The following is a 23,018-nucleotide window of genomic DNA, read 5'->3' as shown; positions in this document are numbered from 1 at the left end:
TAATTAATGAGCGATACCAGTAGAATCATAGAATGGTTACAGCACAGAAGGAGGCCATTCGGCCCTTCGAGCCCGTGCCAGCTCTCTGCAAGAGCGCTTCTAGCTAGGTTCTTGACCTACTGCCAATGGAATCAGTTTCTGCCTATCTACTGTGCCTTGACCCCTCATGATTTTGAATACCTCAGTCAAATCTCCAGTGGTTAGGATCTGGAATTCACTGCCTAAAAGGGTGCTGGGGGCAGACTCAAGCATGGCTTTCAAAAGGGAATTGGGTAAGTACCAGAAGGAAAAAAGTTTGCAGGGCTACGGGGAAAGGGCAGGGGAGTGGGACTAGCTGAAGTGCTCTTTCAGAGAGCCGGCATGGGCTCGACGCGCCGAATGGCCTCCTTCTGTGCTGCAACCATTCTATGATTCTAGCATGTAAGTACAGCAATTTCACACCGTTCCATGTGTTTCAGTGCTGAGCCCCTCGGTGAGATACCAGTGTAGTGAAACTTCTGGAGGAGCAGGACAACACGGACAGCAACTTCCTAATTTCCATGTTTAACTGCCAGAAATTGCTGTCTGATTTACTCTTTAATAACGGTGAGTGCTGATAGCCTCACCATTATTTCTACAGCAAACTCTGGCCATAACTTCATTCTATAGAGAACAGATCTGTTCTTATTGAGTGCAATCATAATAATTAACTCTCATATTTTTCATAGGAAAGGATTCATGTCCTGCCGGATTCCCACCAGAGCTCCAAGTGTTCAGCAGAATGGCTTTGAAAGAAGCTGGGACCCAGATATGCCGTGTTGTGATCTTAATTCAAAATTTCTGCTCAGTCCTCTAAGGAGACCCTATGCTAGGAGATTCCACTTATCAGCCCAATAAGGGACCCAGCATAGCACTTGAGGCTGGAACGCCTAGTGAAATGAGATGTTCTGGCCTCTAGAAAGGTGCAAGTGGGCCCCACCTGGAAGTTTTCCAGAGCAGGGAAGCAGCCTGGACTCCCAAAGATTAGATGGGGGTTTGTTTTTTTACATTTTGATGGATCAGCCCTCATACACATGAGGCTGAAGGGGAGCAATGCATCTGTTATTCAGCAAGGGTGGGTCTGGACACCCCCTCACAATGGGGGCAAGCAGAATGGGGCAGGAAAGTGCATGCGATGCAGTTGTATAGTGCAGGCCCTCGCTGACCCCATGCAAACACGGTGCCCTTCCACTGAACCTGCAAACCCAGATTTACTGCTGGGATCGAGCCCCAATGATTTTCAAGGCCACAGTGGTTTCTACTTTTTTTTATTTTTTGGAAAATATCTGAAATTAGATATGTTTTGCATTTTCTTTATTTTTTATTATAATTACAACAGTTTTGATATTCTATAGAGAAGTTAACAATGCTAGAAGTATTAATTTGATGTTTCAAATGTTCTTATCTGTTTTTGAATCCATTCTATTGCTGCTGTAATATTACTGAAAACAATGAATCAGACGTCAAGAAGACCAATGTGTGTCAGTCACAATAATGTCAATCTCACTGTTGACACCCATGACTCATTGCAACATGTTGATCAAACATTGTCCTGGAGGTCTGAGCCAAAGGGCTGACATCACTGTGATGGACAGGCTTGCTAAAATAACATTAATGTGCACAAATCATTTTGTGAGTATTTTTTCAATAAGTGAAGATCCCTGTGGTTGACTGTCAGTTTAAATGATTCACATCAGTGGATGCAGCTCAACATTCATTGCATTTAAGATATGAACAGGGAAAGCAGAGTAAAGTTTCAAAGTGCTGCCTACGCTATATATCCTTTTATACCCTATTAAGATAGTCACTGTTTAAAAGCAAATAATGTTGATAGCCAAAGCACTGGGGGTAACATTTTGTTTTAACAATACTGGGTCTGTGTGTTCTTTCCAAGACACGTGACACCACCGTCTTTAGGGGGAGGATGGTTACAGTTCCGTGTCCGCTGTTTTGAACCACTTTGGCATGAGGACCATCCAGACCAACAGTCCCAATTTCCATCAGTGGACCCTATGAAAATAAAAGATATCACTGTGAAGTATATTCCTAGTAGATTAAGTATAAATTCCAGACTGACAGTATGTACTTCCATAACCGTAAGAGCAATGATTGTAAGGTCATTTTCAAACTGCCGAACAAAGAAATCATTTTGTTCAATATCTTCCCACTATTTTTTGCCTGGACTGCATTAACTACATCTAAACCATGACTATTTGAAATGATTAAAATAACTAAAAATAGAGGAAGCATTATATCATCAAAATATTCTATGGTTAACCATAGAATAAAATCACAGCCTTATCCACTCCACCTTCAACTATTTGGCATTCAAATTGAAATTCAGATTTGATAAAAAAATATTTTGGACTGAATCATGAATATTACATGACTTTATAGCTGGCCACAATGTGCATATATTATCGGCAGCCTACAGAGTTCAACAGCAGTCAGACAAATAAACTCAGCCAAGACACTAGAAGGGTGAAGCCCAGTCTGCAATTCTGTTTATTACATTTTCCATTATTCTCAAGACTGGTCAGCCGGTAACACATTTATGCCATAAGCATCAAACTGTGTCATTACATGTCCCAGTACCAGAGCCATGAAAAACTTCAAAGGCAAGTAAAAACTGAATCCAAAGAGTCAGAATTAGGTGAAATGTTATTTTTTCAAATTGGATTTGAAGCAGCCCAATTCAGATTATTTCAGAATGTGATTGTTTCTCTGGCAGATAATAACATTAAAAGTGTTTAAAGCAGAAATTAAATAAGTCTCAGAATAAGGGGTCGGCCATTTAGGACTGAGATGAGGAGAAATTTCTTCACTCAGAGGGTGGTGAATCTTTGGAATTCTCTACCCCAGAGGGTTGTGGAGGCTCAGTTGTTGAGTATATTCAAGACAGAGATCAATAAATTTTTGAATATTAAGGGATTCAAGGGATATGGGGATAGTTCAGGAAAGTGGAGATGAGGTAGAAGATCAGCCATGATCTTATTGAATGGCGGAGCAGACTCGAAGGGCCAAATGGCCTACTCCTGCTCCTATTTCTTATGTTCTTATATTCTAAGTAGCACGATGCAAACATCTGAAGGGATTAAACTCTCTCTATTTGCAACAAAGGGATGAATTATAAGGTCTGCGGTAGAGGTATACCGTTGGTACGTTTTAAACAGTAACATGGATCCCTGTCACATGAATCCTTATAATACCTGTCACAATTTCTTACCCTTTCGTTTTGTTTCCTGACATGCTTTCCCTTCATAACCAGGCAGACAATCGCAGGTACAGACATTGTTAAAAAGAACTGCTTCTCCATTATTATAGCATACAGGGCACCTGCAGGGATGAAACTCTGCCAAGTACTCTTCCATTGCTCTTTTTAAATGTTGTTGTTTGATTTCAACAGAATGAAGGTTACTCCTGGACACCAAGTCATAAATTGGCATAATCTGGAGTAAGCAACAAAAATATTTGGAGTTTAGAGTTGACCCAAAAGTAAAGGTCAGTTTCTTCAGTCAGTTTGTTAATTTTGATATTGATTCGCCTATCAATCTAAAAATTGTTGCTAGAACATACTGAATTAAGACCAGTTAGCATCAGATCTAGCAGATTAGTAGCCACTTGTACTTTTATCTTCTACACATGACACATTCTTTGAATGTAAAATTACCATTCATTTCAAATTGATGATTATTACTACCTGCACATTAGATTTTTACAGTAAGCAACATTCTTTATAATCTCAATGCTTATTGTATTGCATATTTTGGAATGACCTCTTTAATCTTAGCATAGAACAATATAAGTTTACAGCACAAAACAAGTCCATTTGGCCCATCATATCAGTGTGGGGTCTTTGCTAGAGTAATCCAAAACTAATCCCACTGCCCTGCTATCTCCCCATTATCACTGTATTTTCTTCTGCTTCATATATGTATCCAATTTTCCTTTAAAGGATGCAATGGTCTCTGCCTCAACTATTCAGAATGGCAAAGAATTCTGTGCTCCATCAACTCCCTGTGCAAAGAAATTTCTCCTAGCCTCTTTCCTCACTCTCGTAGTAGCAGTTTTAAATTGATGCCCCTTCATTACTGACTCCACAATTGGAAGAAATAGGTTTCCCCCCATTCACTCTATCAAAACACTTCATCATTGAAAATCTTTATTAAATCTCCTCTTGGCTTTCTCCATTCCAATGGAAATAGTCCTAGTCCATCCTCATAACTACAGCTTGCTGTCCCTAGCATAACCTGACAAATCTATGCTGTACGCTCTCTATGGCTTCAACGTTTTAAGGCAGGAATATAAAAACAAGAAATGGCTGACAATGGAAATAGTGGGAATAGTGCTTGAAGGTGCAAAAGAGTCTGGAGTTTGATAGATGAGAATGGAATGGGGATATGGGGTCTGATGGTTCAAAAGGGGCCAATGGCAGTTTGGACCCCATTCTCCTGGGCCCCTCTCCTCCCTAAGGTGTCAGCCGTGGCTCAGTGGTCACACTCACATCTCTGAATCAGAAGTTGTAGTTTCAAATCCCACTCCAGAGACTTGAGCACAAAATCTAGGATGGCATTCCAGTGCCGTATTGAGGGAGTGCTGCACTGTCAGAGATGCCATCTTTCAAATAAGATATTAAAGCGAGGCCCTCTCAGGTGGATGTAAAAGATTCCATGGCGCTATTCCAAGAAGAACAAGGGAGTTATCCCCGGTGTCCTGGCCAATATTTATCCCTCAACCAACATCACTGAAACAGATTATCTGATCATTATCACATCGCTGTTTGTGGGAGCTTGCTGTACACAAATTGGCTACCACATATCCTAAATTACAACAGTGACTAAACTTCAAAAGTACTTTATAGGCTGTAAAGTACTTTGGGACGTCCTGAGGCTGTGAGATATATAAATGCAAATCGTTCTTTCTTGCTAAGGATGCTAGGCCCTACTGCCTCCAGTACTGCCATATCCCAACAACCCTCAATACTTCCAGACTCTGTCCTCCATGTTCCAAAACGCCAGCCGGTCCGGTTGGATCCCAAGACTCCCACCCCCAGACATCCCTCCCATTCCTAGATCACAGAAACCCCTCTCAGTACTCAAAAACTCCAGGCTGCATTCCCAATGATCCCAGAGCCATCCCTATTGGTCTTAGACCCTGAAACCACCCTCTGCAATACACTCACAACCCAGGACCCAGATCCCAGTGATCCTAGATCCAATAACCTGCCTCACTATTCCCAGAACCTCCCTATTCAGTGTTCTTGGAACCCCAAAACCCTATCCTCCACCTTCCAGTTTTTTGAGATCCTGGGATGAGCACAAAATATTACTAGACTCTGAGACCACATCCCACTATTACCAGACCCCAAGCCGCCCTCCCAGTGCTCCCAGATCCCAGGGGCAGCCCCAATGCTGATAAGTCAAGTATCCCTGCTAATCCTACTTGGCATGCCACCGTGTTCTTATAAAACCTCCAACTCACCATGAGTCACCACGGGAGATCTGCCACTTACCTAACAGATTCTTTGCTTTGTTTTCTGGTTCCCTAACTACAAAGTTTTTGTAAAAGATACCCATCACCACTGCAAAAATCTAAATAATCTTTCTCCATCCTGCATCCATTTACAACCATCTAATAGTGTTGAGAAAATTCAAAGAGCTGAGATAAGTTTCCCCTTTTCCTTCAGCTACTATTCCTTACTGATACCCCTTGGAAGATTATGGCCTCCCTTTATTCGTGGACATGTTGATCACCTGTCCATTATCCATACATTGCTCATAAATTTATCAAGGAATACATTCTTTTTCATCATTTAAGTTTGGAGATCTTAATGGGCAAACAGAGCCCATAACAGGGTTTGCCAAGTTTTCAGCAGGGGCTGAAGTTCATCTCTCCAGAGTGAAGGTTTGGATTTTCTTCATATGCATTGAATTTCCTATCATAACTTTTCCCTCAAAGTCTCAAAGCTACTGTAGTATTCTATGCTTCAATGTTATCTTTAGTCTTCCTTGAAAGAATTCAACAATTATTAATGATCTGGACGAGGGAATTGGATGTAATATCTCCAAATTTGCAGATGACACAAAGCTGGGTGGGAGGGTAAGCTGCGAGGAGGATGTCGGGAAACTCCAGTATGATTTGGACAGGTTGGGTGATTGGGCAGAAACATGGCAAATGCACTATAATGTGGATAAGTGTGAGGTTATCCACTTTGGTGGCAAAAACAGGAAGGCAGATTATTATTTGAATGGCAATAGATTGGGAGAAGGGGAAGTGCAAAGAGACCTGGGTGTCCTTGTGCACCAGTCGCTGAAGGTAAGCATGCAGGTGCAGCAGGTGGTTAAGAAGGCAAATGGTATGTTGGCCTTCGTAGCAAGAGGGTTCGAGTACAGGAACAAGGATGTCTTGCTGCAGTTGTACAGGGCCTTGGTGAGACCGCACCTTGAGTATTGTGTGCAGTTTTGGTCACCTTACCTGAGGAAGGACGTTCTTGCCATGGAGGGAGTGCAGCGAAGATTCACCAGGCTGATACCTGGGATGGCAGGAATGACGTATGAGGAGAGATTGTGTCGATTGGGCTTATACTCACTGGAGTTTAGAAGATTGAGAGGGGATCTCATCAAAACCTATAAAATTCTGTCAGGTCTGGACAGACTAGATGCAGGAAGGATGCTTCTGATGGCCGGGGAGTCCAGAACCAGGGGTCATAGTCTAAGGATAAGGGGTAAGCCATTTAGGACTGAAATGAGGAGGAATTTCTTCACCCAGAGAGTGGTGAACCTGTGGAATTCTCTGCCACAGAGGGCGGTGGAGGCTAGTTCATTAAATATATTCAAGAAAGAGTTGGATATATTTCTTGAGGCTAAAGGGATCAAGGGATATGGGGAGAAGGCAGGGACAGGGTACTGAATTTGGATGATCAGCCATGATCACATTGAATGGCAGAGCAGGCTCGAAGGGCCGAATGGCCTACTCCTGCTCCTATCTTCTATGTTTCTATGTTTCTATGTAGAATGTTTTTCCATTTAGTTTACAACAACTGTAAATGGACCGGGGATGTAGATGCTCTCCTTTTTCATATTTCTACATTTACCAATGATTCTTATTTTGTATGGTGCTTTGTTGGAAAAGTGGTTTCCCTTTTAGCCATCTCATGTTGATGCTAGATTCTCTAAGGATCATATCTGCACAATTCTAGATTACAAGCTCTGCAGAACATTGGCAGTTACCAATTTTTACTCTAGACTTGCAAAATACTCAAATTTTAGTGACTCTCCTGTTCATTTGTTTATTTGTTAGGTACATTTCTGTCGCTAAGCCTGTTCACCTACACTAGAGTCTACTTTTCATTCTCTTAATTACTAAATGGCTTGAACATTACCTAAATTCTTCTGAAAACTTTCTGAGGAGGCCATGAAACACTGTCAAGTATGTTGGATGGTATAGACCAATTTTAAATGCCATTCACTGAGGCTTCATATAAGTAAAATGATTTACATTCAATTCATAAATCAGTACCTCAATCCCTTTCAGAAACCTTGGACAAATAACCATTTCCCTCCCTCTGCTCATGATCATTTGTTCATGTGTTGTTTAGGAGTTTTGGTTAACGGGTTTGCTTTGCGCTTAATGCCGCTCTAAATATTTGTTTCAAGGTCGTTATGACAGCTGTTTGACTCATTGATATAGTTTAGGATTTACTATATCCATTACTTTGCTGCTGCTTGGTAAGCAAAACCACCTACTTTCTTATAGAGAAAAAAAAAGTGCCCCTAGAAACACATCTCCGAGGAAAGGTACAAGTGTAACAACAAGAATCAAGGCCATGTTCTGCCTACTCTCACTCTCTTCTGTTCCTGTTCTGATTTTGCTTTCAATGCTTCAGGGCTCTTTGGTGGCAAATTCTTTCCTTTTCACAACTGTTTCAACTTTTTCTTTCCCGATTATCTATCAATGGCCTTGTTCCACTTGCATTAAAAAAATTCCTCAGTCAGTGCCTTTTGTTCACAGATCTTCAGTGTTTCAAAATATGCGAAGTTAATTGTCCTTTTTGAGTGTTTAAGCTTCTCAATGGCCTGTTTTAATATTCAGCGTTTTAATATTCAGCGTTTTAATTGCATGCGATTAAGATAGGATATTTTAATTTTACTTAAACACCCACTTAATTGTGTTGAAATAGAACTAAAATGCAAGTCCACTGCTCTGATAGCACCTTTTTACCTCAAAATCAATGATAGCTGGGACGTATTTCAAAGATTTACCCCAACGTCGATACATTTTCACATCTGGTATTCCTCGTCCTAACAGTCCAGTGCTTGATTTAAGGTCTCCCCCTTGCACGTGTGGAATAATATCTTCTATAAAGCTATGTGAACTGTCTGAAGCTAAAATAGTAATTAAAGAAAACAATTACTTTTTTCACACACTGACATAATTTCCTTCAGATGCACTGCTGAATATAATTAGAATGAAATTAATGCACAAAATGTAAATATTATTTTTGAATATCTTTTGAAACTCAGTGGAGAACATTTCACCATGATCAAATAAACTCCTCCCCTATACTGAGTTTAGTTCACTACCATTTTTCTTCTTAATATTATCTATATTTGTATTTTAATGAACTTTTGTTGTCAATCAGATGAATTAATGGGGAATAGAACACTCCTCCACTTTTTAGCACGCTGGCCGCGATTTTGCCATCGCCGGCGGGTTGGCGTCGGGTTGGATGGTCAGCGAGTTCCAGTCCCGTTGCCGGTTTCAGCCACTCTGCAATAACTATTTTGCCTTAACTGGGCTTATTAAGCCCGCCGTGCGCGTTGCCCAGCCCAATCGGGTCTGCTGCTCACCTCTGCTGACGTCTTCGAATCAGCTGCATTTAAGAGGCCCATGCAGCCTTGTGGTGTTTAATTCACATTCTGCTGCGTCTCAGTGTTACTGATAGCGAGATGACTACTTCAAGAGCCAAGGCTTCTCCCAGATCCGATGATGACTCCCTCCATGCTCTTGTGGAGTGAGTGAGAGGGCGCAAGGAGGTTCTGTTCCCCTCCAATGGACGTAGGAAGCCTTCTCAGCAAACCAAGGCAGCCTGGCTGCAGATTGCTGAGGAGGTGAGCGCCAGGTCTTTGTGTTCACGCACCTGGGTTCAGTGCAGGAAAAGGTTCAATGATCTGTTACGCTCTGCAAAAGTGAGTATAACATCACACTTACCTTCAATCTGCTCCCCATCTCTTCTCATCACCAGCACTCTGCATTGTCAACCTTACTCCTGCACATCCCAACTTACCCTTACATCGCTTGCACCCTTAACCATCCCTCTCTCTCTATGTACAGACTCACTCCACCATTCTACTATGCACCCCTCACACTCGCTATCACTGTTATGCAATGGCAACAACTAACAATGCACAGGGAGGGCCCTTGGTATTGGCACCTCACTCCATCTTTGTCTCCCTCTAAGCATCTATGCTATGGATTCTCTACACTCACTCCAACATTCTCGCGCAACCTCCACTTGTGTCCCTCATTGCAGGGAAAGAGAGCCCACAATAAGAGGGAGAGAGTGAGGACAGGAGGAGGGCCACCTTCCATGGCGCACTTGACCAACGCTGAGGAGGCTGCAATCGAGATCGTCGGAGGTGCTGAGCTGGAAGTGGGGGATGGAGAGACGGGTGCAGTAGAGCAATCTGGTGACCGAATAGATTTGCAACCCTCTCATTTAGATTTCATGAGTGACTGATATGGCATCTGATGTTCATACAGATTGAGTTCTGATCATCTGCACAATGGGGTGTGTCTGCTACGTTAATATCACGTGTCTAACTCATGCCTTTACTCCCCCACAGGACCATCGAGAGCACCCCTCCCCCCCAGTCCAGGGGGAAGAGCCGTACAACACCTCAGAGGAAGCTGCAGCTTCTGAAGGTGCAGTGTCAGCAGAATTGAGCACACCCAGCACCAGCGCAGAGACGCACACCTCAGTGGGTCATTCACGAGATAGATTAGTGTTGTCACCTGGTGTATCACAGCTCACAAGTGAGCATCAGCAGGTGGTGGAGACAGGGACAGCACAGGAGACTCCTTGTCGGAGGGGCACTGGATGCTCCTAGCTCTGCTCAGCTGCATGTGGACACTGTGGGGGAGAAATTCGGTATCGCCCCATTTGGGGCGCTAGTATTGGCGGTGCGCAAAGTTTAGCGCCAGGCGCAATTTATCACCACCTCGAGCGATATTGGGTAGCTGCGCCCCTGAAGGTGATTGCGGCGCTAAATCAGGCGCTGCACAATAGTCTTAAGGTGCTAACCCGGCGGCACGACGCAATTTCTCCACGGGCGGGCGCAGCGAAGGTGCTGTCAATTATCGATTTCAGCCTGACACGCTGGCGCCGGCCAGCTCTTAAAGGGGCAGATCGATTATCATCTCCAGCCGCACCCTGCGCCTCGTAGGCCTCAAACTCGGCAGTAACCTACCTGTGGCATCGACAACTGCATGAATATGGAGAGGGCCAGAGAGAGAGCGCAGCGCTTCAGCGAGGGGGCATTGGATGCTCTGGTTGGCACGGTGGAGCGCAGGCAATCTGTACTCTACCCAGAGAATGGCAGGAGGCCTCAACACAGCGACTATCGCAGAGCTTGGCGGGAGGTTTCCAACAGAGTCACCTCCAGCAGCATGGTTCCCAGGACTCCTGTGCAATGCAGGAAGAAGTTCAACGACCTCACTCGGGTCGTCAGGGTGAGTGCCTTTTTCAGAATCATCTTCATCCCTCCATCTGGACCTCACTTTATGGCCAGAGGGTGTGCAAAGCCCCAATGGCCAGGTGTCATCCAGCACCCATGGCCCTTTCTGGAAACACACACGCACATTCAGCTCTGTGCATAATGTAAGGGCTAATCGACCATGGGAGGCATGTCATGCCAGATCAGGGCAGCATAATGTAAGGGCTAATCGACCATGGGAGGCATGTCGTGCCAGATCAGGGCTTAAGGTTTCATCACACCCCGTCCTTTCTCTTGCAGGCCAAGCTGGCCAATAATAGAAGGCAACAGCATCGGACCGGAGGAGGCCGGCCTCACCTGCAGACCCTTACAGACCTGGAGGAGCGAGTCCACCGGATTGTGGCAAGCCGGATGATTGGCCCCATCGCCTCTGGAGATGCCGACCCCATTGTGGACAGTAATGGCCTCTCTCCTTCCACTTGTTCGCCACACCAGCATGCTTTTTCACTCTCGAGCCAACTCAGAGTATTGCAGCACTCATGCATCCCTTGCTGCCACCCTGTCCTTTCACTAAAGCCACTCTTAAACCTCCCTGCTTTCAGATGCTGCATCACCAGCTCGGGAGGCGGGCCCTCAAGCTGCCAGTGCGAGTGACTCTGGAGGCAACGAGGAGGAGGAAGCCGGACCATCCATACCACCCTCAGGTGAGCCAGCCCATGTCCAGACTGGGGAGACGCCTTCCCTGGAGGGGAGTGGGGGGGGAATGGTCTGAGGAGGATGCAGCTCCAGGACCCAGCGGCCTGCAGCAACGCGAGGGGGGTAGGGAAGCTCGGGGACGTCTCCCCGGAGGGCGAGTCGGGCCATGGGTGCTGCTGCACAGAGCGCAGAAGAGGTGCGTGCCCTCGCAGAAATGAGCGCCCAGGCTGGGCTGAGGTACACTGAGCTCATGGCTGCAGTGGCAAGGATGCCCGACTCCATTGAGACACTGGCAAGGAGTGTCCAGGACTTCGGCGCAGCACTGGCAAGGATTCTCCAGGACTTCGGCGAAGCACTGGCACCTGCCACGCAAGTGCTGAGTGCTGCCACGCAGTCAGTGGCTGGTCTCATGCAGACACAGATTGAGGCCACGCAAGCACTGACTGCTGCCACCCTCGCTGGATCGGGCAGGATTCCCCGGGGCCTTCGCCGCGCCACAGCAGGCCAGCAATCTGTGCACCAGCCGATTGCTGCGCATGCTGCGGTGCTGCCCCGTCAGTGTGCCAGTGTGTCGGCCGACCAGGGAGCTGCTGTCCGCTCTCAGGATGAAAGCATTCCTGATGCCACCACTGGCACTTCTCCACTGCAGCTGCCACCACCTGTAGGATAGACTGCTTCCGCCCATGCGGTGTTGGAGCAGTCATCAGCCGGGCCCTCCAGGCCCAGAGCTGGTCCAGGCCGTACCTCAAGGGCATCTGCAGTCTCAGTTTCAGACAGTCAGCAGGCCTCCCCCAGCCTTGCTGCAGCCACTGGGGTTCCACTATGGAGGCGCTGCAGGACGGGAAGGGGGCAATTCCGCAAGGGAAGCAGATCACCATCGAGGGGCAAAAAGTAGGAGGTGCTGCTAAATTATGTTATTTCTTTCATTCAAGGCTGAGGATGCTGGTCTGAATGTTGGTTATGTTTTGGACATTGTCTCCAGGGTGTGAGAGACAGTTATGTGGCAGTCTGTTTGTTTTGCTGTTTGTTTCCATTGCTTTGTCATGCGGGAAGGATACACATTTTGTTAAATAAAGAAGTTTATTTATTCACAATGTCCATGTCTTTTCTTTGCACTAATTGTTGCCTTGACCGGCGTAGGTGTAGCAGAACGGTTCCATTCATGTTCTTGGAATGGCAGAAAGCATTCCCTCAGAGGGGCCTGGAAGCAACTTGCTATAAGCCTCTGACGGACGGCCCTTGCACTTTGTGCCTCCCTCCCATCTTGATGCTCCTCCTCCTCCTCCTCTGCTGGTGCTTCAATGTCTGGTGGCATTGGCTGGGTCCTGAGGATTGCCAGGTTATGCAGCATGCAACACACAACCACGAAGTGGGAGACTCACTCAGGTGAGTACTGAAGAGCTCCTCCAGAATGGTCCAGACAGCGGAACCGTTGCTTCAGCACGCCGATTGTGTGCTCAATGATGTTCCTGGTCGCTTGATGGCTCTCATTGTAACGTTCTTCAGCAGGGGTGCTGGGCGAATGGAGCGGGGTCATCAGCCAGGGGCACAGAGGATAGCCCTTGTGCCCGAGAAGCCAGCCTCCTGGGTGAGCCGGGGCTTCGTAAAGGTCTGCCACAGAAGTCTGGTGCAGGATGAAGGCGTCGTGGCTGCTGCCTGGAAAGTGGGCATTCACAGCGAGTATCAGCTGTCGGTGGTCACAGACCAGCTGCACATTCAAAGAATGGAACCCCTTTCAGTTGCGGAAATCCTCCGCATTCTCTAGAGGCGCCCGCAAAGCCACATGTGTGCAGTCAATGGCGCCCTGCACCATGGGGAAGCCCACTATCCTTGCGAAGCCCTCTGCGCGCTCTCGCTGCTTGTCCGGGGTCATTGGGAAGGAGATGTACTGCCGTCTCCTTTTAAAGAAGGCATTAGTCACTTGACGGATGCAGCAATGCACCGCGAACTGTGAGATGTTGGCAGTGTCCCCAGTAGCGGCCTGAAAGGAGCCGCTGGCATAGAAGTTTAAAGCCACAGTGATCTTCACAGCCGCCGACAGAGATGTCCTGCACCTTAGTTGAGGCTGCAGATCTGGCTGAAGCAGGTGGCAGAGCTCAGTGACCACCTCCTTACTGAAGCGTAGCCTTCGGAAACACTGCTCCTCCGACATGTTGATATACGAAAACTGTTGGCGGAAAACCCTGGCAGCGTAAGGTCTCATGTGCCGACGTCTGTAGGCCCTCCTCTGTCTGGCCATGCCTGCCACTCTATCCCTGCGTCTCTGTGCCCTGTCAATATGATTGAGAAGGACAACGTTCCCATCCAATGCAGCCCCCATAGTAAGTGCGCACTGAAAGTTATGCCGGTTGAGAAGCTTACCAACTGCAAAGTAATGTTCAGAAGGCTAAAGTTCCTCAGCCAGCACTGGCTCAATGCAGAAATGGCTCTCCGTTTGTCTCTGAGCAACTCTCTCACAGAAGGTGTGGTCCAAAAATGGCTACCACTAATAATCCAGGAAGAGTCCCCTTTAAATAGCGCACCCCCAGCCCGACAGCAACTGGGAAACATTCAAGGTAACCTGTCCTTGTTAGCGCCAGGCGGAACGGAGGGGGGCGCCACTGAATTTCCGGTCCAGGGGCGCCCCAACGGCGTTGCACACTGAAATGATGTCATGATCTGCGTGTGCCGGTGAGCGGGCGCTATGGTTTAGCGCCGGCGCTAAATGTCCACTCAATTTGGGAAGAGGCGCAGGGTTCGCTGTGCCCAGGCGCTAGTTGGTTAGCACCCCACTTCTCGACCTCTTTAGGCGCTAATGGGAGGCGCAACCAACCGAATTTTTCCCCCTGTGCCTCTGGGGCCATCCAGAAAGAGAGCAGTGCTGGAGCTTCAGGACCAAGTGCAGGAATCTCTGACAGGGTTTGCAGAGAATGGAGGAGTCCATCTCAAACATAAGTAATGCAGTGGTGCACGCAATGGCGAATGTAGGTGCCGCCATGGAAAGGATGGCAACCTCCATGGAGGACATAAATTGCCAAAATGAACATGGTGACTCTTCTAAATAGATGGTCAGCTATGGAGGATAGATGGGCTTCTATTGTGGAGAGGATCCAGAGGTACATGACCGTCCCCGTTATGAGGACTGTCAGTACAGAGACTGGTCCTCATGGCCCCACTGATGTGTAACTACTTGCTAGCAGTGAAGTGTGTGTGATACATGAGGGATGTTGATGGTCAACAACAAGGAAGTGTGGGCTCCTCTCCAAGCGCTCACACTCCCATGCCACCACGGAGCCCTCGGTCAGAGATTCCTCACCCAACTGAGATGGCTGTCTCAGACCCTGCACAGCTGCAGGAGGAGCAAACTGTTGCCGAGCCCTCCTAGGCTCCTAAACCTAGAGGACACCCACCAAAAGTGTTGAAGCAGGCGCAGCATGGAAGTGAGCAAGGTACCTCAACATCTGCTGATGCCACAGGGGAAGCACCACATAGAAGCACGTGTAAGAGAAAGTTAACACACAAATAGTCACAAGGGTAGTCACTTAGATGTTTTGATCTGATACAAAGTGAAGTTTCTCATTGTTATTTCAATTGTAATAAAGAAATGCGATGGCTAAGATTCAAAGAGCTGGCCTGTGTGTGCTCAGAAATGGAAGTTGCACAGTGAGGGGTCAGGACGCCTTTCATCTGTAATGATGGTGGTGAGAGTGAACCCCCCAGTTTATTGTACAGATGCTGTATGGTGTGTTAAGAAGGTCGGCCAGACACTCATTTCCATGTGCCAGCCACATGTGTTTGCTGCGTAAACTTACGTGAATCTGGCATGGATTCGTGCATCCCTTGCCTCATGGCCAGCAATGAGCTCGTGTGCTGGCTGAACTGGCACATCCGCCTCCGCAAAGTCTTCCTCAGGTGCCGCCGCCTCCTCTTCTGAGGAGGAGGAGGCTGTGCGCTGAGCCACTTGTTCCTCAGGCAGCGCTAAGCCATGCTGCTGGGCAATGTTGCACAGGGCACAGCAGACCATGATGATTCTGGAAACCATGGCTGGTGAGTATTGTAGGGCTCCACCAGATCTGTCGAGGCATCTGAATCGCATTTTGAGCAAGCCGATGGTTTGCTCTATGATGCTTCTGGTTGAAATATGGCTCACATTGTTGCGCTCCTCAGCTTCATTTGATGGCCTCCTCATCGGTGTCATTAGGGGATCACCCTTGTCTCCAAGTAGCCATCCGGAAAGTTGGTTTGGCGGATTGAACAGCTGAGGCACAGTAGACTGCCGCAGGATGAATGAGTCATGGCAACTGCCAGGGAACTTGGCGCAACCATGTATAATGTTCTTCCTGTGGTTACACACCAACTGGACGTTAAGGGATCCGTGCAAGCCCTTGCGGTTGACAAATACAGCTGGGCTGTGATGGGATGCCCTAATGGCCACATGTGTGCAGTCTACGATGCCCTGCACCCTTGGGAAGCCTGCCATATTTGCAAAGCTAACCGCATGCATGGTTACACTTGCTTCATCCGTGGAGAAGTGGATGTAATTGTGCGACTTTGCAAAGAGGGCATCGGTAACCTGCATGATGCAAGTGTGTGCGGCTGAGTGGGAGATGCCGCTGATGTTTGCTGCTGATCCCTGGAAGGACCCTGAAGCAAAGAAGTTGAGTGCGGTGTTGACTTTGACAGCTACTGGTAAGGAGTGTCCACCTGCTCCTCTGGGCTCCAAGTGTTGGTGCAGCATTGTGCAGATGTCAGTGACTACCTCTCGCGGAAGTCTCAGCCTACCTTTGGCACTGCTGCTCACTCATGTTGAGGAAGTTCATCCTCGGCCTGTAAACCCTGTGTTGGGGGTATCTCCTGCGACGCGGTGCAGCCCTGCACTGATGCCCTCTGCCCTGTGCAGCATCAGGTGGCTGAGGAGAAGGTTGGTGCTTCTGTCGTTGCTGTTGCGGTTGTGCCTGGTTCTGCTGCTGCCGCGGCTGCTCTTCCTCCGATTCTGAGGACCAGGATGAGAGGGTATAAATGGTTCCCATTCCGCTGGTATATATCTCAGTTGAGGAATAGATGTTATAAGCGCTCAGTCAATGTGGGGAGAAGGCTTTCCAAGGAGGTCACAGTGCATATGGATCTCAGCTTAAACACTTACAAGCTCAATAGACCTGTAAAATGTATTCCAGAACCTCAAAACACAAAGTTCTGGATTCTGAAAGTGAACTCATGTTGCAGGTCTACTTTTAATCATAGAGTAGTTATACAGCACAGAAAGAGGCCCTTCGGCCCATCGCGTCCGCGCCGGCCATCAAGCCCTGTCTAATCTAATCCCATTTTCCAGCATTTGGTCCGTAGCCTTGTACGCTATGGCATTTCAAGTGCTCATCCAAATGCTTCTTGAATGTTGTGAGGGTTCCTGCCTCTACCACCCTTTCAGGCAGTGAGTTCCAGATTCCAACCACCCTCTGGGTGAAATTTTTTTTCCTCAAATCCCCTCTAAACCTCTTGCCCCTTACCCCTTACCTTGAATCTATGCCCCCTTGTTATTGACCCCTCTACTAAGGGGAAAAGTTCCTTTCTATCTACCCTATCTATGCCCCTCATAATTTTGTACACCTCAATCAGGTCCCCCCTCAGCCTCCTCTGCTCCAAGGAAAACAACCCCAGCCTGTCCAGTCTTTCTTCATAGCTGAAGTGCTTCAGCCCAGGTAACATCCTGGTGAATCTCCTCTGCACCCTCTCCAAAGCAATCACGTCCTTCCTATAGTGTGGCGACCAGAACTGCACACAGTATTCCAGCTGTGGCCTAACCAGCGTTTTGTACAGCTCCATCATAACCTCCCTGCTCTTATATTCTATGCCTCGGCTAATGAAGGCAAGTATCCCATATGCCTTTTTTAACCACCTTATCCACCTGTTCTGCCGCCTTCAGGGATCTATGTACATGCACACCAAGGTCCCTCTGATCCTCTCTTTCCTAGGGTCCTACCATTCATTGTGTATTCCCTTGCCTTGTTAGTCCCTCCAAAATGCATCACCTCACACTTTTCAGGGTTAAATTCCATTTGCCACTGTTCCGCCCATCTGACCAACCCATCTATATTGTCCTGCAGACTGAGGCTACCCTCCTCGCTATTTACCACCCCACCAATTTTCATGTCATCTGCGAACTTACTGATCATACCTTTTACATTCACATCCAAATCATTAATGTAGACCACAAACAGCAAGGGACCCAGCACCGATCCCTGCGGTACCCCACTGGACACAGGCTTTCAGTCACAAAAACAACCTTCGACCATCCCCCTCTGCCTTCTGCCACTAAGCCAGTTTTGGATCCACTGTGCCAAGGCACCCTGGATCCCATGGGCTCTTACCTTCTTGACCAGTCTCCTATGCAGGACTTTATCGAAAGCCTTACTGAAATCCATGTATACCACATCCACTGCACTACCCTCATCCACACACCTAGTCACCCCCTCAAAAAATTCAATCAAATTGGTCAGACATGATCTTCCCTTGACAAAGCCATGCTGACTATCCCTGATTAATCCTTGCCTCTCCAAGTGGAGACTAATTCTGTCCCTCAGAATTTTTTCCAATAATTTCCCTACCACTGATGTTAGGCTCACTGGCCTGTAATTCCCTGGTTTATCCCTACTACCCTTCTTGAATAATGATACTACGTTAGCTGTTCTCCAGTCCTCTGGCACATCCCCTGTGGCCAGAGAGGTTCTGAAAATTTGTGTCAGAGCCCCTGCAATCTCCTCCTTTGCCTCACACAGCAGCCTGGGATACATCTCGTCTGGGCCTAGGGATTTATCCACTTTTAAGCCTGCTAAAACCGCTAGTACCTCCTCCCTCTCGATGTTAATATGTTCAAATATATCACAGTCCCCCTGCCCGATTTCTATGTCTACATCATCCTTCTCCATAGTGAACACAGATGCAAAAAATTCATTTAAAACCCCACCTACATCTTCTGGCTCCACACACAGATTGCCACTTTGGTCCCTAATGGGCCCTACTCTTTCCCTAGTTATCCTCTTGCCCTTAATATACTTATAAAACACCTTAGGATTTTTCTTTATTTCCTCCTCACTCTCCTAATTTCTTTTTTAAGTATCCCCCTGCACTTTTTATACTCCTCTAGGGCTTCCTCTGTCTTTAGTCCCTTGTATCTGCCAAAAGCCCCCCTTTTTTTCCTAATCCATTCTCGTATATCCCTTGACATCCAAGGTTCCCTGGGCTTGTTGGTCCCACCCTTGACCTTTACGGGAACATGTTGCCATTGTACTCTCTCAATTTCCTTTCTGAAAGACTCCCATTGCTCCGATGTGGATTTTCCTACAAGTAGCTGATCCCAGTCCACTTTGGCCAGATCCTGCCTTATCATATTAAAATGGGCCTTCCCCCAATTTAGAACCTTTATTTCCGGTCCATCTCTGTCCTTTTCCATGACTACCTTAAATCTCACCGAATTATGGTCACTGTCACCAAAGTGCTCACCTATTAACACTTCTACCACTTGCCCAGCCACATTCCCTAGAATTAGCTGCAGGTGCAGCTGGCAAGTGTACAACTCGTTGCTGAATCCGGCACAATCAGCTGGCGTGTTTGTCGCATGACATGCAACATGCTGAAAATGTAGTAAAATGGGAAGAGCCTCTTAAAATCGGATTATCTAGGCAGTTAACAAGCTGTTAACTGCCTTAAGTGGCTCTCCCGTCACTTGGTGTCAGGTCTGATCGGGACTCGCTGACCCAACACTTTGTAAAGTTGTGTTGAGGGTTTGCAACCCACCGTCAAGCATTTAGATTTTCACTACTGACCCGCCCTCTGAGCGCCAGCAGAATCGCGGCCTGTGTATCAGCACTGAGTACTCCATGAGCATACCCAAATGCAGAGAAGAGTTTTGCACCAACAGTGTGCCATTAGCCCAGGCCAACAGGTTATACATTACCACTCAAGTATGATGTAATAGTTTCCCATCAGTCATCTTTGTGTCCTTCTTCAGTGAGATTCAAATTTTAGTGCCATTTTGTTCTAAGTTCTTTGCTGTGGGCCCATGCTCGTTAAGACCTGGTTCAGGCTGCCCAAAATCATTCAGTTGGGGCAATGAGGTAATTATCCTCATTATAATGCTACTTTTTAACTTGATTTTAGGTTGCAGTGGGGTGTCCTTCAAAATTTTAAAAAGGAAAGATATCCGCATAGTGTTCACCTTACTTCTTCTCCCTGGAAGCCTCTATAAGTAGCCCTCGGGAAAAAAAGGAAATCCATCCCAAGGCACTGCAGATGCGCCATATCAATATTTGACCAGGGAAAAGGTTTGCTGGCCAACATTTGAAAGCAGGAGACGTCATAAAAATTGATAAACCGCAGCTCTAAAATCAGCTCTGAGGTGGTGTTCATATGACGCGTTTAGTTGTGTATTGACCTGATGCCGTAGCCTAGAGGAGTTAAACTCCCCAGAGGAGGTGGACTCTCTTCACTTTGCTTTGGACTTCGAATGCTGATTCCATGAGGTTAGCATTAATGCAAAGCTGAAACCACTTCACAATGATGTTAACCTTGTAGTATGAATGCATTCTAAGAGAAAATATACTCAACTCAACTACTATATAACTCAGAATGTTATACCTGTACATTTGGTGGTGCCTCTGAGTCACCTTTGCTACTCCATTTTAGTTAAAGGGAGTTTGAAAGCAGTCAATTTGTGTGGTACCTCCTCTTCCATGGCCTCATGAAGTTCTGTTCAATTGGCATCATATCTGGGGTCAGTGCACTGTGGACATCACTCCTCGGTCACTGGAGTGGAACTTAATGAATTGCATACATGTTGTCGATAATTAATAGTTCAAATCCTAAACCTAGATTACTAAGAGTGATTGAGAGACACGAGTAAATGAGCAAGTATTTCTCTTAAAATTATTTAGGTTTTTGAAGCAATTTAGTGTAATATGCTTCCCATTTAACACTGAATTATTGAAAGTTTCAATTTTGTTGTTTAATTTTTTTCACGTTTTTCTGTGAACTTCATTTCTGTAGAAATAATAAATAACATTAACCTATAGTTATTTTAAAAAATAAAATCAATAATGATGTGTACTAAAATCTAATATCATGATTCATTGTCTGTATTTGTGGAGTTACTTACTTTCTTTATAATTGAATATATTTCCACAACCTTTGTATTTAACGGATGCACTCATATCAGCTTTTTCTTTAGCTATCACTATTCCTAGTGACCTTGCAACGCAATATCCAGCTTCGGATGCAGTCACACCTTTAAGATAATGAAAGAGTAGGCACGGTACTTAGATATGGCTTCATTCAGAATGTGCTGTTAAGGTTCTGTATCTTGCTATCTTAACACTTGACAATCAGGTAGTCTGGTGACACACAGGTAGGAAAATAATTTATTTTGTTATGTAATTCAAGAGGAAATAGAAACCAAACTACCAAAGCAAAAATGTATGAAATCAACCCCATCGGTGCTTTCAACTCCCAGAGTTACTCCGATTCTACAGGAAACCTTCCATATCCATGGATATATGAAGGAATGCCACAGGAAAGTCCCTAATATGAACTTTTTAAGGCAGCAAACTTGTAAATTAGTTCTGAGATTCTCTGAAAATGTACCCTTATGTACTTTTCCCCCAATTTCTTGGAGCATCTTTGCAAATGTTTTTATGTAGTATATTAGGAGGTCAGGGGGAGAGACTTCACTTGGTTGACTCACACAGTGAGGAAAAAAAGTAAAGGAAGAGGAAAAAGTAAACAGAAGTAGTAAAGCAGCAAAAGGAAACTAAAGAGACAGGGAAGGAGTTGGCAGAGAGGGAGACAGAGCAAAGAATAAGAAAAAAGCAAGAATAAAACAGATAGATAGCAAATAAATGGCAACAAGAAGGTCAAGAGGAGGAACAAAAAACAGGAAGCAGAGCGCAATGGAAGATGAAAAAAGAGAAGAGCAACAAAATGAAAGAGAAAAGTAAATTAGACATACTGGTTGCTCTCTCGCGACATTGCACACAAAGGAATCGATTTTAACTGTTCCACTGAGCAGGAAATGAGTGACAGCGGGTCATCTGCTCGTTGACTCCCTGCCTGATTTTTTTTTCATTGACTTCCTCTTGTGCAGATCAATGAAGTGGTTTTGCATTTGCACACATGTACGTATTTTCTCCAGCCATTGCAGAAGATATAGTAACTAGATACCTGGTCACACATTGATGTGCATCTACCCCTCTGACAGACAGAGCCCGAGATAGTATTGCATAACTTCGTCTTAAAGTAATTTACAATATTAACTCACTATAACTTTGTTCAAGTAACAACAGTATTATTTGTCACAAACCTGACTCTGCCATTGCCTCCTTATTCAGGACAACGACGAACTCAAAAACACCTCCCATTGTTCCTGAAACGTAGTAATGGGTACCATAATCTGCAATGAATTTAGAGTACATTCCATAATTGTACTCATCTGGAAGTTTCGTAAGGGATTGAAGCATATCTTCATCCAAAACTAAATTGTATCTCCTCATTTTGAAGTGAGCAGTTTGAATTTTAGTACGAACACGAACAAAATTAACATCCTAAAAAAAAATGATGCCAATGTTTTATCTAAGTAGTTCTTTTAAAGAAGCAACATCATATATTATTCTAGACTGCAGATGTCTTCAGTAACTAATCTGTCAATGATTGTAAGGTGCATCAACCTTTAGACTGCAAGTAGGTTCAGTTAATCTGCCCGATCCAATCAGTTTGGTTTGTTTTTAGATCATTCTCAATGACATTGAAAATAATACTAATATTACAGTAATAAAGCTGTTCAAACACTGAGAATCAGGTCAATCTTGGGCACAAAAATCATGTCACAATCAGGAAGTGCTTGTTGCTAACTGGTAAACTAGTTGTCAGTTGCCACAAACCAGCAGCACCTGCAGCATAGTCCCATAAGGATTAAATTACACCAACTCAGTCTCACTGTCATGATCTGCACACAGCTGCCTGGTTTCCTTCAAAACCTCAGAGCACCAAAGTGCAGATATAAGCACATACAAGCTGTGCCATACACTATGTACATTCTCACCCACATGCACTGGTGCTGTTAGTTTCATAGGAAGCTGAGATGTGTGGCTTATATAACCTGTTGAGAAATGCATTCTACCAAGGGTTAGATCTGCACTATTAAAGTAGATATGAATCAGCTCCATTGTGATGAAGTTGTGGCACCATGACAGATTGAATTCTAGGAAGTTTGTTGGCTCCAGTTGTTATTGAGTCACAGTGTGCATATCTTACTGTCTCTTATCTTCTGTATAATGTACAACACACACTGCAAGTGGTGTGTTATCTTGCGTATAATGTACACTGTGATCTGTGTTATATTATTACAGTATATAGTGCACACTGCAGGATATATGTTGTCCTGTGTGCTGTCTTGTGTGTGTCACAGACTGTAACCATTGTATTTTACAGTGTAACAAACGCCACAGCCCATGTGTTATCCTGTGCATGATGCACTACAGCCTTTATGTTGTCCTGTGTATGACTTCCTATGCAAGACAAACTGCAACCTATGTGTTATTTTATGTGCATTTTACTCAGATTTTC

At 45.7% G+C, this 23,018-nt stretch overlaps 1 protein-coding gene across 1 annotated transcript in view; it reads right to left on the bottom strand.

Moving 5' to 3' along the window:
• Positions 1-1,319: 1,319 nt before the first annotated feature.
• c8a (complement component 8, alpha polypeptide) overlaps positions 1,320-23,018 on the bottom strand; it is an 80,773-nt gene continuing 59,074 nt past the window's right edge. Inside the window, exons 7-11 of the mRNA XM_085982820.1 lie at positions 21,757-21,997; positions 20,557-20,685; positions 8,239-8,402; positions 3,245-3,467; positions 1,320-2,028 (exon numbers count right to left, since the gene is read on the bottom strand). Coding sequence (XP_085838946.1) covers positions 1,880-2,028; positions 3,245-3,467; positions 8,239-8,402; positions 20,557-20,685; positions 21,757-21,997 — 906 coding nt within the window. The 3' untranslated portion in view covers positions 1,320-1,879. The remainder of the gene's footprint in view (positions 2,029-3,244; positions 3,468-8,238; positions 8,403-20,556; positions 20,686-21,756; positions 21,998-23,018) is intronic.

Source organism: Somniosus microcephalus, chromosome 3, assembly GCF_052327205.1.
Source record: "Somniosus microcephalus isolate GS21.2 chromosome 3, FLI_Smic_1.0, whole genome shotgun sequence".
Lineage (NCBI taxonomy): Eukaryota > Metazoa > Chordata > Chondrichthyes > Squaliformes > Somniosidae > Somniosus > Somniosus microcephalus.
This window is presented reverse-complemented; position numbering and strand designations above follow the sequence as displayed.